At 51.8% G+C, this 13,778-nt stretch overlaps 1 protein-coding gene across 1 annotated transcript in view; it reads right to left on the bottom strand.

Annotated features, from left to right (window-relative positions):
- Positions 1 to 13,569, bottom strand: part of SGSM1 (small G protein signaling modulator 1) — a 54,843-nt gene extending 41,274 nt beyond the window's left edge. Inside the window, exons 1-2 of the mRNA XM_028146832.2 lie at positions 13,551 to 13,569; positions 13,412 to 13,455 (exon numbers count right to left, since the gene is read on the bottom strand). Of these exons, the coding sequence (XP_028002633.2) occupies positions 13,412 to 13,455; positions 13,551 to 13,569 (63 nt within the window). The remainder of the gene's footprint in view (positions 1 to 13,411; positions 13,456 to 13,550) is intronic.
- Between the last annotated feature and the right edge of the window lie 209 nt (positions 13,570 to 13,778).

The following is a 13,778-nucleotide window of genomic DNA, read 5'->3' as shown; positions in this document are numbered from 1 at the left end:
CATTAAGTAGATCACACAAATGGGTAACTACAAGATGAGACCCGTCCTCTGCAGCGGCAGAACTTGGTTCTATTAAACAAATACCAATGGGAAACTGGGTGGACAGGGAGGTCAGGAGGGCTTCCTAAAGGAGGTGGCATTCCAGATCTGAAGTTCAAGCAGAAAGGAACTCTGGGGCCTCGGTTTCTCCAACTTTAAAGCAGAGGAAAAAGCCCTCCCCTGCAACTGCCCCCACAGAGCCGCCTTGGAGCTCAGAGGAAGGAACAGGTGCAAGGACAATGTGGCAGGGAAAAGCACTGCATGGAAATAGCTGGTGGCTTTTTATTTTTTACTTTGTTATGGGCGAGGCGTGCAGGAGGTGAGAGATAGGAGGGGCAGGAACAGGGCTGACGGTGGGTGGGGGAAATAGGAATATTTTAGGAAGCTCCCAAGCCTAGACACCAACAGACATGATGCAGGGGGTGGGGGAGGATGGTGCCACCCTGCAAGCTGTGACTGTTTTCACGGTGTGGCCCAATCTTCCTTCCCTGCCAAATCCTCTCCCTTCCCCTCCCCACATGCTGATCTCTGGCTACACGTGCCATTCCGCCTGTGTGACCCACGAGATTCCACCCCCACCTTGCCTTTGCTGGCACAGTCCCCTCCACCTGATATTCCCATCCATTCCCACCTCCATCTCCGGCTCTGGAAAAACCACCGAATCCTCTAGGACCTGGCGCCCTTCGTTGCATTCTCTCCTTAAACCTCCAAAGTTGACATTATCCCCACCCCACCCCCCTTTATGGCTATGAGTATTGGGTTCTGGAGTTAAACTTCCAGAATTCAAATCCCAGCTCTTGCACTCGTGATCTTGGGCAAATCACATCCCTTCTCTGAGCCTCAGCATTCCCATCAGTAAAATGGGTGACATTAGTACCTGCCTCACAGGTGTAAGATAATGCACCAAAAGCATTAAACACAAGAGCAGCCACATAGTAAGTTTTATGTAATGACAACCAGCATTTATTTATAAAGTGTTCACTGTGTGCTGGCACCGAGCTTAGGGGCATTATTTCACCTAATCCTCAGGGTAATTAGGTGAGATGGGTACAGTTACCCTCCCCATCTTATAGGCAAGGAAACGGAGTCTTGGTGAGGTTAAATGACTTGCCCAAGAGCACGTGGCTTGCAAACGGTAGGATGGAGATTCAAACGCATGACTGTCTACCCTGTACAGACCCTGGCACATAGGAGGTTCACATACAGGTGCTTCCCACAAGCCGAGTGGGAGCTTTACATGCACTAGCCTAAAGAATCAAAACAACCGTGCAATACAGGTGTCCCATTTTCCCAATGAGGCAGCTGACCTGGGAGGGGCAAAGATCATCTGGCTGTGAAGAAGCTAGGATTTGAATCAAGGTCTCCTACTCCACTGTCCCAGGTCAAGGTGGGGACCCAAGCAGCCAGGTGGCCAATGCACCTGCTTCCTTAGCCCAAGTCAGCTGACTGTCACATTCACAGTCGACTCCCTGCTCTCAGAAACGAGGTCCAACAGCACCTGCCAGCCTCCACCTCTGCCCCAGGCATAATTTTTCATCTCCCAGGACACCTGGGAGCCTCCTAGCTCTCTCTCTCTGTTACACATCCGTTCCCAAAAGGAGAATTGTGGTAACAAAAAGAAATGTCCAACCTGAAATGTTTATTACAAAGTGAAAGAAGCCAATCTGAACAGGCTACCTACTGCGTGGTTCCAAATATATGACATTCTGGAAAAGGCAAAACATGTCTCATATGGAGACAGCTGAAAGACTAGGGTTGCCAGGGGTTGGCAGGGAAGGAGGGATGAATAGGCAGAACACAAAGGATTTTAGGGCAGGGAAACTATTCTGTATGATATTACAGTGGTGGACACATGCCATTATGAATTTGCCAAAAACCATAGAATGGGCACCATTGAGAGTGAACCCAAATCCACTCTGGTGCAGGATGTTGGTAGTAGGGGAGGCTGTGCATGTAGGAATAGGGGGTATATGAGAAGTCTCTGTACTTACCACTCTATTTTTAATGTGAACCTAAAACTGCTCTAAAAAAAATGAAAGAAAAAAAAAAGTCCTTTCCTTGCTCTGCCACTAATGGAGGATGTCAGCAGGGATCTCGACCTTTCAGCAGACAGGCTGAGCGCCTCCTTCCAGATGGGCACCTCCACACCCTCGCTCATGGCCTGCCGGGGGTTTGGGGCCTCCACAGAGAGAAGCCTGAGGGCATCCGGCAGGAGCTCGGCAGCCACTGGCCAATGGCTCAGAGCTTCCTTCTCTGGCCTCTCTCACTCAGTTCCTGGACAGCCTGCCCCACCCTCCTCACCTCCATCCTGCCCTGACATCCTCAGATTCCGAAAGCAAAACCACAGGAGTGTCCTCCACCGCTGCATCCTGTGATGGGAGTGAGCGGGAGGGGAGGGGACATCAAGGATAAAGCAGTGGCACGTGGATCTCTGGAGTGTTAGGAAACTCCTCCCTCCAGCTCCTCCCTCCTAACCTGGCCTAACTGTGGCTGTAGGGCTGGCAGGAGATGGGAATGCCTCCCACTCAGCTGCTGCCAGCCTACCCCAGTTAATAATTTACTGGTGCGCTATAAACAGGCGCCAGCACTGTGCCCTAACAGTACACAGACTGGCCAGCCTGTCACAACCTGGATAGAGGGGTATTCTGGGGCTGAGAATGGGGTTCCCATAAACGGGCCTCCCATCACCGTCCTGCACAGGAGCCTCAGACAGCCCCTGATAAGGGGGTTCCCGCAGTGCCTGATCCTGGAGCATTCACCTGGGGGCACCTTGGCGAAGGACCTTCTGGCCAACACTCCCATGCACAGTCACCGCTGGAGATGACGGGGCCTTGAAGACAATGCCAGGCCACCCCCCACTCCCAGAGAAAACAGCACCGTGTGTCACGTTCCCAGCCCACATCCTGGAGATCAGACAGCTTTCTCCTGGGTACGCTGCCCACTGCGTGTGGCAGCTCCCCTGGCAACGCGCCCCACTTCCAGACCCACGGGCCTCATGCACGAGAAACATACACAGACTCTCAAGCGTACCTAGATTCTCTGGAAGGTTGCCCAGACTTCGGGGGCTGGGCAGCTAGAGGAAAGTAAGAAATGAGATTCACAGATGGTTGCTTAAAACACACACAGCGTGAACCAGAAAGCAGACTAACCACCTCTAGCAAGCTTAGGAGGAAAAGCAGTTGAATATTCTCTAAAGACTGGATTAGCATCCTGGCTCCGCCTCCTACCAGCTGTGTGACCTGACTTCCCTTTCCCAGTGCTTTGCTTTACTCCCTGGAATACGGGATAATAAATAGGATCTACCCCTCTGAGGTTTTTTTAAATATTAAATATGTTAATGGATGTAAAGCACTTAGCACAAAGTCTAGGACACGATAGAACCTCTAGAAATGCTCTAACCCTGTGTTGTCCAACAGTAAGTATCACTAGCCACATGTGGCTTCTGAGTACTTGAAACATGGCTAGTTGACTGGCAAAGTTTTTCTTTTCTTTTTTTTAATCCTCACCTGAGGACATGTTTTTATTGATTTTTAGAGGGAACGGAAGGGAGAGAGAGAGAAACAACGATGTGAGAAACATTGGTTGGTTGCCTCCCACAGGCACCCCAACCGGGACTGAACCCGAAACCTAGGTATGTGCCTTGACTGGGAATCGAACCCACAACCTTTGTGGTATACGGGATGGCATTCTAACCAACTGATCCACCCACCCAGGACAGGAAGTATTATTAACTTAATTATACATAATTTAAATATAACTAGGCGTGTGACTCGTGGCTCACATTGGACAGTGCAGATCTGGAACACAGTAGGTACCCAATAAATGCTAGTTATGGTTATCATCATGGGTTGTTACATTAGAGGCTCACTGGGTCAGAAATTAGGAGGCACCATGTCATTCTGAGCATGGCGCTGTATTGTGCTGACCTATGTATCCTGGCATATTACAGGGCGGTTCTGAACCGTATTTGGATATCTGAGTTGTGGACCACTTAGAGCTACTGATGATAGCTGAGGATACCCTCTCCACACACCAAGTACCAAGTGTTGGTACAATTTCAGGGCTCTGTACACCCCCTGAGTGGAAATCTCTCATCCCTCATCCAGCAGATACCTGGCACACAGGTACCCAGGCAGCACCTGGGATCGCAGCCAGGCACAGAGCACCGGAGTGGATACGTCCACTGTTAGAGGCTGGGCTCCAAAGGCAGGGGCCCTCACTCCTTTGAGATGGACATTTGTGACTTCTCTGCCTGGTTTCCATCTCCCTGTCTGGTCCTTTCACCTTGACTCTCCTCTGGGTCCCCTTCGCTCTCAGAGAGCTGGCTCCACACTTCACCTCTCAGACTGGACCAATCAGAGCACTCCATCCCACAGTGATTGGCACCAAAGCAGCACCTGACCCAAACTGGTCCAACGAGAACTAAGACTTTTGCTTGAACCATGGGGAAGGGGAGCTCTCCTTCTGTTGTGATGCCAAGTTGGCAGATTGTGCCCGGAGAGCTGCTGGGAAACATTCTACCTCCCCACAGAGAGGGCAGAACATGAAGCCAACACAGAGGAAGGAAGCAGAGAGATGGAGAGAGATGGGGGTCCTAATGACACCACTGGAAAACCTGGATACAGCTGTACCTGAAGCTGGACTCATCCAAACCTCCCCAAACTCCTAAACCAGTAAATCTATTTTTAGTGTCTCTTTTTCCTTTTCACTTTGTGTTGATATATTTACTTATTGTTCTAGTTAGTTTGTGAGCAAGATACTATCCAACTTGAAATGAATGGAGCTCACTAAACTATCCTGTTCTGCTGCTTCTCAGCTATGTAACCTTGGTGCGGCTTCTTAACCTCATCAGTAAAGAGGAGTTTCTATTTGTACCTACTCCATAGGAAGACTGCTTTGTGGGCTGAATGAGATAAAGTAAAGCATCGTTTAAGAAATGGTAGTTGCTGCAATTCTAAATTACTAATTAAACATAATTTACTAACTAAATAATTAAAGAAGAATTCACTCAGTGCCCAAGTATCACTAAGTCTCTTGAACTCTTAGGACTTCAATTCTCTGATTTTTAAACGGAGCCTTACTGCAAAAGGACCTGTTAATGTCCTTTGTAAATATCCACAATCTGAATTCCTTCAAGATTTTGCAAAGAAAAGGCACAGGCACGCACGCACACACACACACACACACACACACACACACACACACATATGGAGGGAGGGAGGGAGGGAGGGAGAGGGGGGAGGGAGGGAGGGAGAGAGAGAGAGAGAGAGAGAGAGAGAGAGGGAAAGGGAGAGAGGGAGGGAGCGAGAGAGAGAGAGAAAGGGCGAGAGGAGAGAGAGAAACAGATTTGTTGTACCCCTATTTATGCAGTCCTTGGCTAATTCTTGTATGTGCCCTGACCAGGGACCAAACCCAGTCTTGCCTATGGTGATGATGCTCTAACCAACTGACCTACCTGGCCATAGCCCGTCTCCTATCTTCTTGTATTATCAAAAGAAAGAAAAACATGCTGCTCCCCACTGGAGTTCAGCACTCTTAGCCGCCTCACCCAGGGGCTCCTAGCGGCTAAGTGGCAGGGCCAGCAGGCTCATGGGGGTTTCTGACCTTCCTAGGCTGAGGGATTACCTCAAGGGGCCAATGAGCAACTGGACCCAGAGGGAAGATCCAGCTGCCCACCCAGGACGGCCATACAGGCGGTCAAGACTCAGTCCTCCTGATTCCTACTCAAGGGCTCGTCCCTTTGGATCCCATAAATACACCTTCCCAGTCTACAGCACTGCTCCTGTGGCCACAGCACCCAGCCCAGGGTTTACCCAGGGAGAACAAGATCCCATGCTGAGAGCACCTGCAACTTCAGGTCGGACCAGAGAGGGTAGCAAAATGTCCTTATGGAACTGAGTATATCTGGCTCCTAACTGGGTGAGCCAAACACTGTGCTTGGCTCACCCACAAATTCTGTTGAATGCCTGGCAGGCAGGGACGGCACACAGCACTGCTGTGCGGTAGGTGATGTCCCCACTCTCAGATACACGAGGAAACCGAAGCCAGAGAGATTCACGCAGCTACTGATGGCATGGCCAAGACCTGACCTCAGGACTGACCAGCTCCAAAGGAGGCCCTTTCCCTGACTCCACACTCTCAGATAGCTCATAACCACGTGTGGGTCACTGATTTTGGCTCCAGAGTGATGAAAAGCAGGGTTCTGGAACCAGACCCCCAAGCTGTGCCATTGATGATGTCCACTCCCTTAGGCCAATTATTTGCCATCTCTGTGTCTCAATTTCCTTATCTATAAGGGAGAGTGTTTACCCACCTCATGGGGTGTTGAAATAATTAAATGAGGTCATCCATATAAAATGCTCAGTAAATGATGTTTTGTTTTGTTTTTTTAAAAAAAACTTTATCCCATTAGAATGGCTGCAGTTGAGTCCTTGGTTTCCTTAAGTGAAGTAAAGGCTCCCAAAAAGTCTTATCAACTATTGAGTTTTAATAAGTCTTAAATACAGACTTGGCAAATTCAGAAGACAGAAAATATCAGAAAGACTTGGCTCTTGGAGAGTGATGTCAGCCAAATTAGATGACTCGAGGTTCTTAGAGTCCTGGATCTTGTCCAATCTTGTCCACTTAGAAAGCAGGAGAATGAGACAGGGAGAGGGGATCTGCTAGGAGGCCACAGGTGATAGGAGCAGAGTTGGGACAAAGACTCGGGTGTCCTCACTCCCCATGGTGATGGCAAAAGTGTCCTTCCTACCTGCCAACTACCACCCTCTCCCGGAGCCCCTCGGGAGGTTACTGCAGTGGAGACCCAGCCAGCCTGCACGGGAGAGAGAACCAAGCAGGAAAGCCAGGGCCCCTGCTGTCACACTGAGCTGGGGGCTAAAGCCCAAGCCATTACTATCAGAAGCTCCTGGAAGCTGCATTGTCCGAGACCTGGGAAAAAACTATCAAAATGCACCGGCAGATATGGTTGCATTATTCATAAAGAGAAGTTCTGCCGTCTTAAGCCTGAAAGCATGACACACAGAACTTGTTTGAGTCAACCCTGCCAGCATCAGAGAGCCCCAAAATATCCCATCCAGATGTCTAGATTCCTTCTGCAACCATTTTTGGATCCCCTACTTGGCCCAGCAGGGGAGTAAAGAGAGAGCTGTGATTTCCTGCCCAAGAATTGGAAGCTCAGAGAACAAGATAGAAGCTTCCTCTCTGGCCTAATGACTTTGTGTTGCCCCCATTTGTTACCTACGATGATTGCTTGCCCTGCAGCCTGAGCAGCCTACAACATAGGTGAGGTCACGTTCCCCTCTTGCTCAAACCCTCTCCCGGCTCCCATTCACTCAGAGTAAAAGCCAAAGCTTCCAAGGAATGATTCGCCTCCTGCTCCTTCTCTGACCTCCGCTCCTCCCCTCCTCCATCTTGTTTATTTCCCTCCAGCCTCATTGGCCCCCTTGCTATGCTTGACTCAAGGCCTTTGTACATGCTGTTCCCTCTGTTAGGAACACCCTTCCTGCAGTTGTCGGCATGGCTCCCTCCTTTCCTTCTGCTCATATGTCACCCCATCAGAGAGGCCATCCCTGACCCTCCTCTGGTGAGCCCTTCCCAGCTTTATTTCCTCATAGTGCTTGTCACTCCTAATATACTATATTTACTAGAGGCCCGGTGCACGGATTCGTGCACGGGTGAGGTCCCTCAGCCTGGCCTGGGCCCTCTCACAATCCGGATTCAGTCCGACATCTTCCTGAGGGATGTAGCAGTGCTGAAGCAGCAGGTGGCCGGTGAGGAGCCCCAGCCTGGCCGGGCGCAGCTCCATTGCTGCTCATCCTGGCCCCACCTGCCGCTGCCACTCGATAGCACTGCCATGGAGGTGGGAGAGGCTCCTGCCACCACAGCTGCGCTCACCAGCTGTGAGCCCGGCTTCTGGCTGAGCAGCGCTCCCCCTTTGGGGGTGCACTGACCACCAGAGGGCAGCTCCTGCGTTGAGCATCTGCCTCCTGGTGGTCAGTGCGCATCACAGCGACCAGTCATTCGGTCATAACGGTCACTTAGGCTTTTATATCTATAGATTGCTTATCTCTCTGACCCCCAAATAGACTGTGTGCTTCATGAAAGCATGTGCACGGGGATGTTACTTTGCTCACTTCCCAATCTGTAGATCCTAGAACAGTGCCTGGCACATAGTAGATGGTCAATAAATATTTGTGGAAGGAAAGGAAAGCAGGAGAGAAAGGAGGCGGGGAGGAAGAGAGAAGGGAAAGTAAAGAAGGAAGGAAGAGAGGAAGTTTTCATTTAAGAACTAACAGAAAGGGTCCATCCTGGCCCCTGCCATCAGCTGAAAATTCCTTAAGTACAATTCCACACAAGACCCTCCTTGCTCATCAGTCCTCTACAGCTCCCACTATCTAATGGAGCAGACACTGCAGCCTGGCATTCACAGCCCTGCACAAGCTAGAACTAATGGACTCTTCCTGCCTCATCTCCTTCCCCCGCACACACCCGAACCCACGCCGTGTTTCCAGGAACTCTGCTGAAGCTCATGGCTCCCTACCACTGCCCTCTGTGAATCTGGGTCATGAAGCCATTCTCCAGGTCCTAACACAGTGGGATTTGAATCCTGGCCTCTGTGGACTGCCTGTCCCGAGAGTGAAGGAGGAGACACTTGGGGAGCCTTCGGGACAGTGCCCAGCACAGAGCCTTCTCAATCTCAACAGCAGTGCCACTGTGGGCTGGATCCTTTGTGGTGGGGCCATCCTGTCATTACAGGAAGTGGAGCAGCATCCCTGGCCTCTACCTATCAGCTGCTAGTAGCAACCACAGGTGTGACAACCATGTCTCTACACATTGCCAGATGTCCTCTGGGTAAGACTGTCAGATCCAGCAATATATACTTATACTAAAAATTATTCATTATCTGAAATTCAATTTAATTGTGTGACTTGCCTGTATGTCATCTGGTAACCCTATGGGGGGCGGGAGATTGAGAACCTTCATTACGAACCACTGGGTTGAAGTGGAATCACCATGGCATCCCAGTAGTAACATCAGTGGTTTCTCTCACCTTCCTCCTACCTTCTTAGAAAATCCAGCCCACCTCCCCCATCCTATCGCCTTCCAGGGCACTGGAAGCTCAGCTCCCCAAGCAAGCCCAGCTCAGCCCTTGTGCTGACTGCTCCCAATGATAATCCTTCCATCAGCTCCAGCTCCAGACTACAGAACTAAAGCAGCTTCCTCTCCAGCACCACTGCATCCTCCTGTCTCCTTCCTGGGGTCTGCCCTCTAGGCCAGCAAGCCCCTGCCTTCTCTCCTCCAATTAAGTGGCCTCCTAATCCCAGCCTGGAGGCAGGAAAACAAGGCAGTTAGTCACTTTGCTTCCTTTATCAACTCTGAGTCACATGGCTAGCTCCTTTAATGGCAGTTGTCATGGCAACAGGAAGCCAGTGCCTGCTCTCTCTGGAAACCAAAACAAAATTAAGTGGTGGAGGTGGGGAGGGAAAGGAGCCAGGATAGAGCTGGTTGGGTTTAACTGGAGGAAATCATGCTGGGGCCACCCGGTCTCCAGCTTTCCCTTGGTGGCATTGGGGAGATGGAAAAAATAAGATGCCTGCCCTGGTAAAGCTCAGGCTAATGCGGTGGGTGTTTTCACATTGTTTATCCTGATGCTTGAGTAATTTTCATCTCCATTGTGAATAAACTGAAACCCAGACACTTGTGAATATAAAGAGGAATGCTCATCCAAGACTGTGCAATTTACAAGCTATCAATGTCAGCTTCTCCCTCTTCTTTCCATATTCCCTAAATTCTCCCCACTCCTTCCCTCTTGCTTTTATGACAGGACCAAGTGCTCTGGCCACATTGTGCTCCTTTCTCTTGGAACCCCCCCTCCTCCGAGTCCTCCCATTACTCATGTTCACAGTGCTCCCTCCAGGAATGGTTTTCTTCTGTCTCTTCTCACCTCCTCCCTTCACCTGAAAGGCCCACTCATTACCCTGGCCGGGTAGCTCAGTTGGTTTGAGTGTCAGCCCCATACGCCAAGGTTGCAGGTTCGATCACCAGTCAGGACACATACAAGAAGCAACCAATGAATGCATACTAGTAAATAAGTGGAACAACAAATCGATGTTTCTTTCTTCCTCTCTTTCTCTCCCTTTCCCTCTCTCAAAAAAAGCAATAAAAATAAATTTACATATCCTTCACATATCTTCTTAAACGTAAGGTAATTTAAGATATGTAATGCATGCAGTTACTTCTCTGTTATGTTCTTGTGCTGCAAAGTACCTCTCCTTCGGACCGTGGTGCACAGCCTATAATTATCTTTTTAATTACACTCAGAACGTCTGCTGGGGTCTGTCTCCCGTTCTAGAAAGTCAGCCCCAAGAGCTTCCAAGGGCTGATTAGACTGGCAGGGCCTCTCTTGTTCACTGCCACATCCACAGAGTCCAGCCCTGCCTCTGGCACACAGGTGCCCCTCAGTCAATAAGTGCACCGGCACTTGAACCCAGCTCTGGTGATGGATCCCAAGGCTCCTTGGCCTGCCTCCACAGTGGCTCCCTGAGTCAGCACTGGACAGAGCTTCCAGCCCCACAACCCCGCTGGCCTTTGTGGCTTCAGTGGCTCAGGCAGAGCTTGCAGACCAGCCAGGCCTACCTACAGAAACTGATTATGAAGCCGCCTCTTCCACAGGAAGGATGTGGGGAGCCTCCAGGCAGACCATGACAGAAGGGATGTGGCTCCTCTGAACCCAGGCAGTGAGGAGAAGCAACAGCTGACCCGACCCCCAGATTTTTAGGCATTCCACTGGAGACTGGCTCTCTGGTATTAGGGGGACATGCAAGGAAAGGAGAGGGGTCTGCTTGGGGGGGAACAAACCTGTCACCATGCCCTTAGGGGCACCCATGCCAAACAGAGGGGCTTGCAGAACGGAAGACTTGAACTTGTTTCTCTTCACTCGGATGTACCCTTGAAACATCACTTACTCCTTCTGGGCCAGTTTCCTCATCCGTACAGTGGAAACTATACCTCACACACATGCTGAAATGATGGCGCTGTGTAGCTGTGGAAGGCATGTTTGTGACACAAGGGCCAAGAGCCTGGCTCAGACAGACCTGGGGTAAGTCCTCAACTCTGTCCCTTCTTAGCTGTGTGCTCTGAGCAACTCACCCTCCCTCTCCAAGCCTGTTTCCTTGTCTGTAAGATGGGACAACCTCACTCACCTCACAGTCACTGTGCACACAGGGTGGATGGGAGATCTGGTTACTAAGATGATGTGCCCCAGGAAATGCAGAATTTAGAAACAGTCACCAACTTGTGACTGTTAAGTCCTGCCTTCTGATTGCAGATCCAGGGTCAATAGGTACTTAGGCCCTTTGTCCAAACTTGCTCGGTTCTGCCCCTGCCCCTCTCAGGTCCAAGCAGGATGCCAGGAGGTTCCTCTGATCAGGAGATGATCTTGGCTGGGAGCCAGGCAGAAAGCTCATTCCACGCCCCCTCTAAACCCAGCTCCTCCCAGGAGAGAGGATGCAGGCTCAGACCACTGGCCACCAGGGACAAAGTGTTCCCCTCAGCTTGGCCAATAACCCAGACTAGACTGGTATGATGGGATCTCCAAGGGCAATGGACCAATGCTCCCTTCTCCAGATGTGGAAACTGAGTCCTTGAGAGGGAAGGGGACTTGTCAAGGGCACCAAGGGAGCTGGTGGCAGGGCTGAGACCAGGGCCCCAACTGCAGCCCCGCCCAGAGGCAGAAAGCACTGCCTTCCCCAGGTGCCTTGCTGACATGCTCATCTGCCTGCAGCCTCCTCCCAATGGAACCAGCCAACCATAGCCTTAAAAACACAGCCATTCCAGGTGAAAACATCTGGTTTGGTTAAACAATGAACAACAATATTGGAGGTTTTTAACCTGAAGGCTTTGGGGTGGGGGGGGGTGTCTATACACACCCTCCCGTGAAATAGTCATCATAACGTGTGGGTCTGTAGATTTTGCTGGAAAGAGGTTCTAGACAGAGCTTTCTTCAGGTCCCCACAGGGGTCTCTACGAGGGCTGAGCTGAAAAGTTCTGGGCCTTTCTGAGGGGTTCCATTGTATCCTATGTGTCTCCTTATTCAGAGAGGCCAGGATGTGCAACCTGGGGCTGCTTCTTGAAACAACATGGGCACACACCACACACACACACACACACACACACACACACACACACACACACACCCCATGCTCCTGGAGGAGGGAGGGGCAGCAACAGGTCGAAGCCTGGAGGCTGCCAGTGCTGGCTGTCTGCCATCAAGCGGGGAGGGGCTTCTTGGTGCTCAATGAGGACACCAGATGCTGACACCCCAAACACACAGAGACAGAGGGATCAGGCCAGCCCCCACGGTCTACAGGCTAAGGACTCAAGATACACCAGTGATGCCCGCTCAGCAGCAATGGGGTCCAAGGCTGAGGGATGTGAGTGACATGAGGAGGGTAATACACACAGTCACAGCCTCACTCACTCACACAGACTCATGCATCACACATCACACACACGTGGATACACACACGTATATACATACATAGTCACAGCCTCACTCATTCACAGATGCCTGCATCACACAGATACACATACTAAAAATACAAACACAACGACACACAGATACATGTACACACAATACACAGATGCACAGATATTCTCAGATACACACACAGTTACAGATCCTTACCCACACAGGCATATACTCCTTGCAGTCCAGGGAGAGAGGGAGAGGGCCAGAGGGGCGGCTCACCCTCTTTCTTGGGTGGGGGGTTGAGAGGCCCTTGCCTACCAGGAGAACGTGGGCACATGCCCACAAATGAAGTAACCCACTAACCAGAGACTTTCAGGGAGGGAGTCCCTGGCTCCTGGGGTGGCCCAAGGACTGAGAATCGGAGGGGGGCATGGGGATGTGTGGGGAAGCTTTATTTTCCCACAGGGTTAGCTTTCCCCTTTCCTAAAGTCTGGTCCTCCTTCTGTAGCCCATCCAGACCCCCCAAGCCCTATCGCCCCGCAGGTGCTGGTCTCATTGTAGTGAGACCCACCCACTGGCTCTTCCACGAGGGGGGTTCTACCCAGACAAATGCAGGAGTGCCCCACAGTGGGAGTGCCCTCCCGCTGCATTCACCCCTGCACGTAGCAGAAAAACATCCAGAGCCCCACCCCCCATACCTGAAGCCCCACCCCCAAATCCAGCAGCCTCCAGTCCTGAGGGAGGTTAAGTACCCACCCAGGTGAGCCCACAACCAAGGTGGCCGCCCCCTTCTGCCAGTGGCAACCCCACCTTTGAGACTCTTTCCTGGGAGGAGGGGGGGCTACCACTGTCCCCTCCCTCAGGGGTGGCGCCCCCACCCTCCCCCACCTCACCACCTACCTCCTTCTTGACCGTGCGCAGCAGCCTTTGCCGGGTCTCCGCCCCTGTGGGACAAGACAGCGGGTCAGCAGAAAGCTGGGACCGGGGCCTGGGGCTGCCCTCCCGCCATCCCTGCGCCCCACACCCCGCGCCCCCTCACCCGCAGGGCCCGAAGCCATGGCTGGGCGCGCGGCGTTCCGAGTCCCGGGCGCCTGCAGTGGCGGTGGTGGCGGCTCCTGGGCGCTGGGCTCCCAAGCTGCGGCTGCGTTGGGGCGGGACCAGGCGCCCCAAGACGTCAGGACCCGTCAAGCGCGCGGCCCCGCCCCCCGGAAACACACTGCCTGGCCCCCAGGTTCCCAGTGCGAAGATCCTCCCAGCCAGATGCACA

The sequence above is a fragment of the Eptesicus fuscus genome, chromosome 23 (assembly GCF_027574615.1).
Source record: "Eptesicus fuscus isolate TK198812 chromosome 23, DD_ASM_mEF_20220401, whole genome shotgun sequence".
NCBI classification, from domain to species: domain Eukaryota; kingdom Metazoa; phylum Chordata; class Mammalia; order Chiroptera; family Vespertilionidae; genus Eptesicus; species Eptesicus fuscus.
This window is presented reverse-complemented; position numbering and strand designations above follow the sequence as displayed.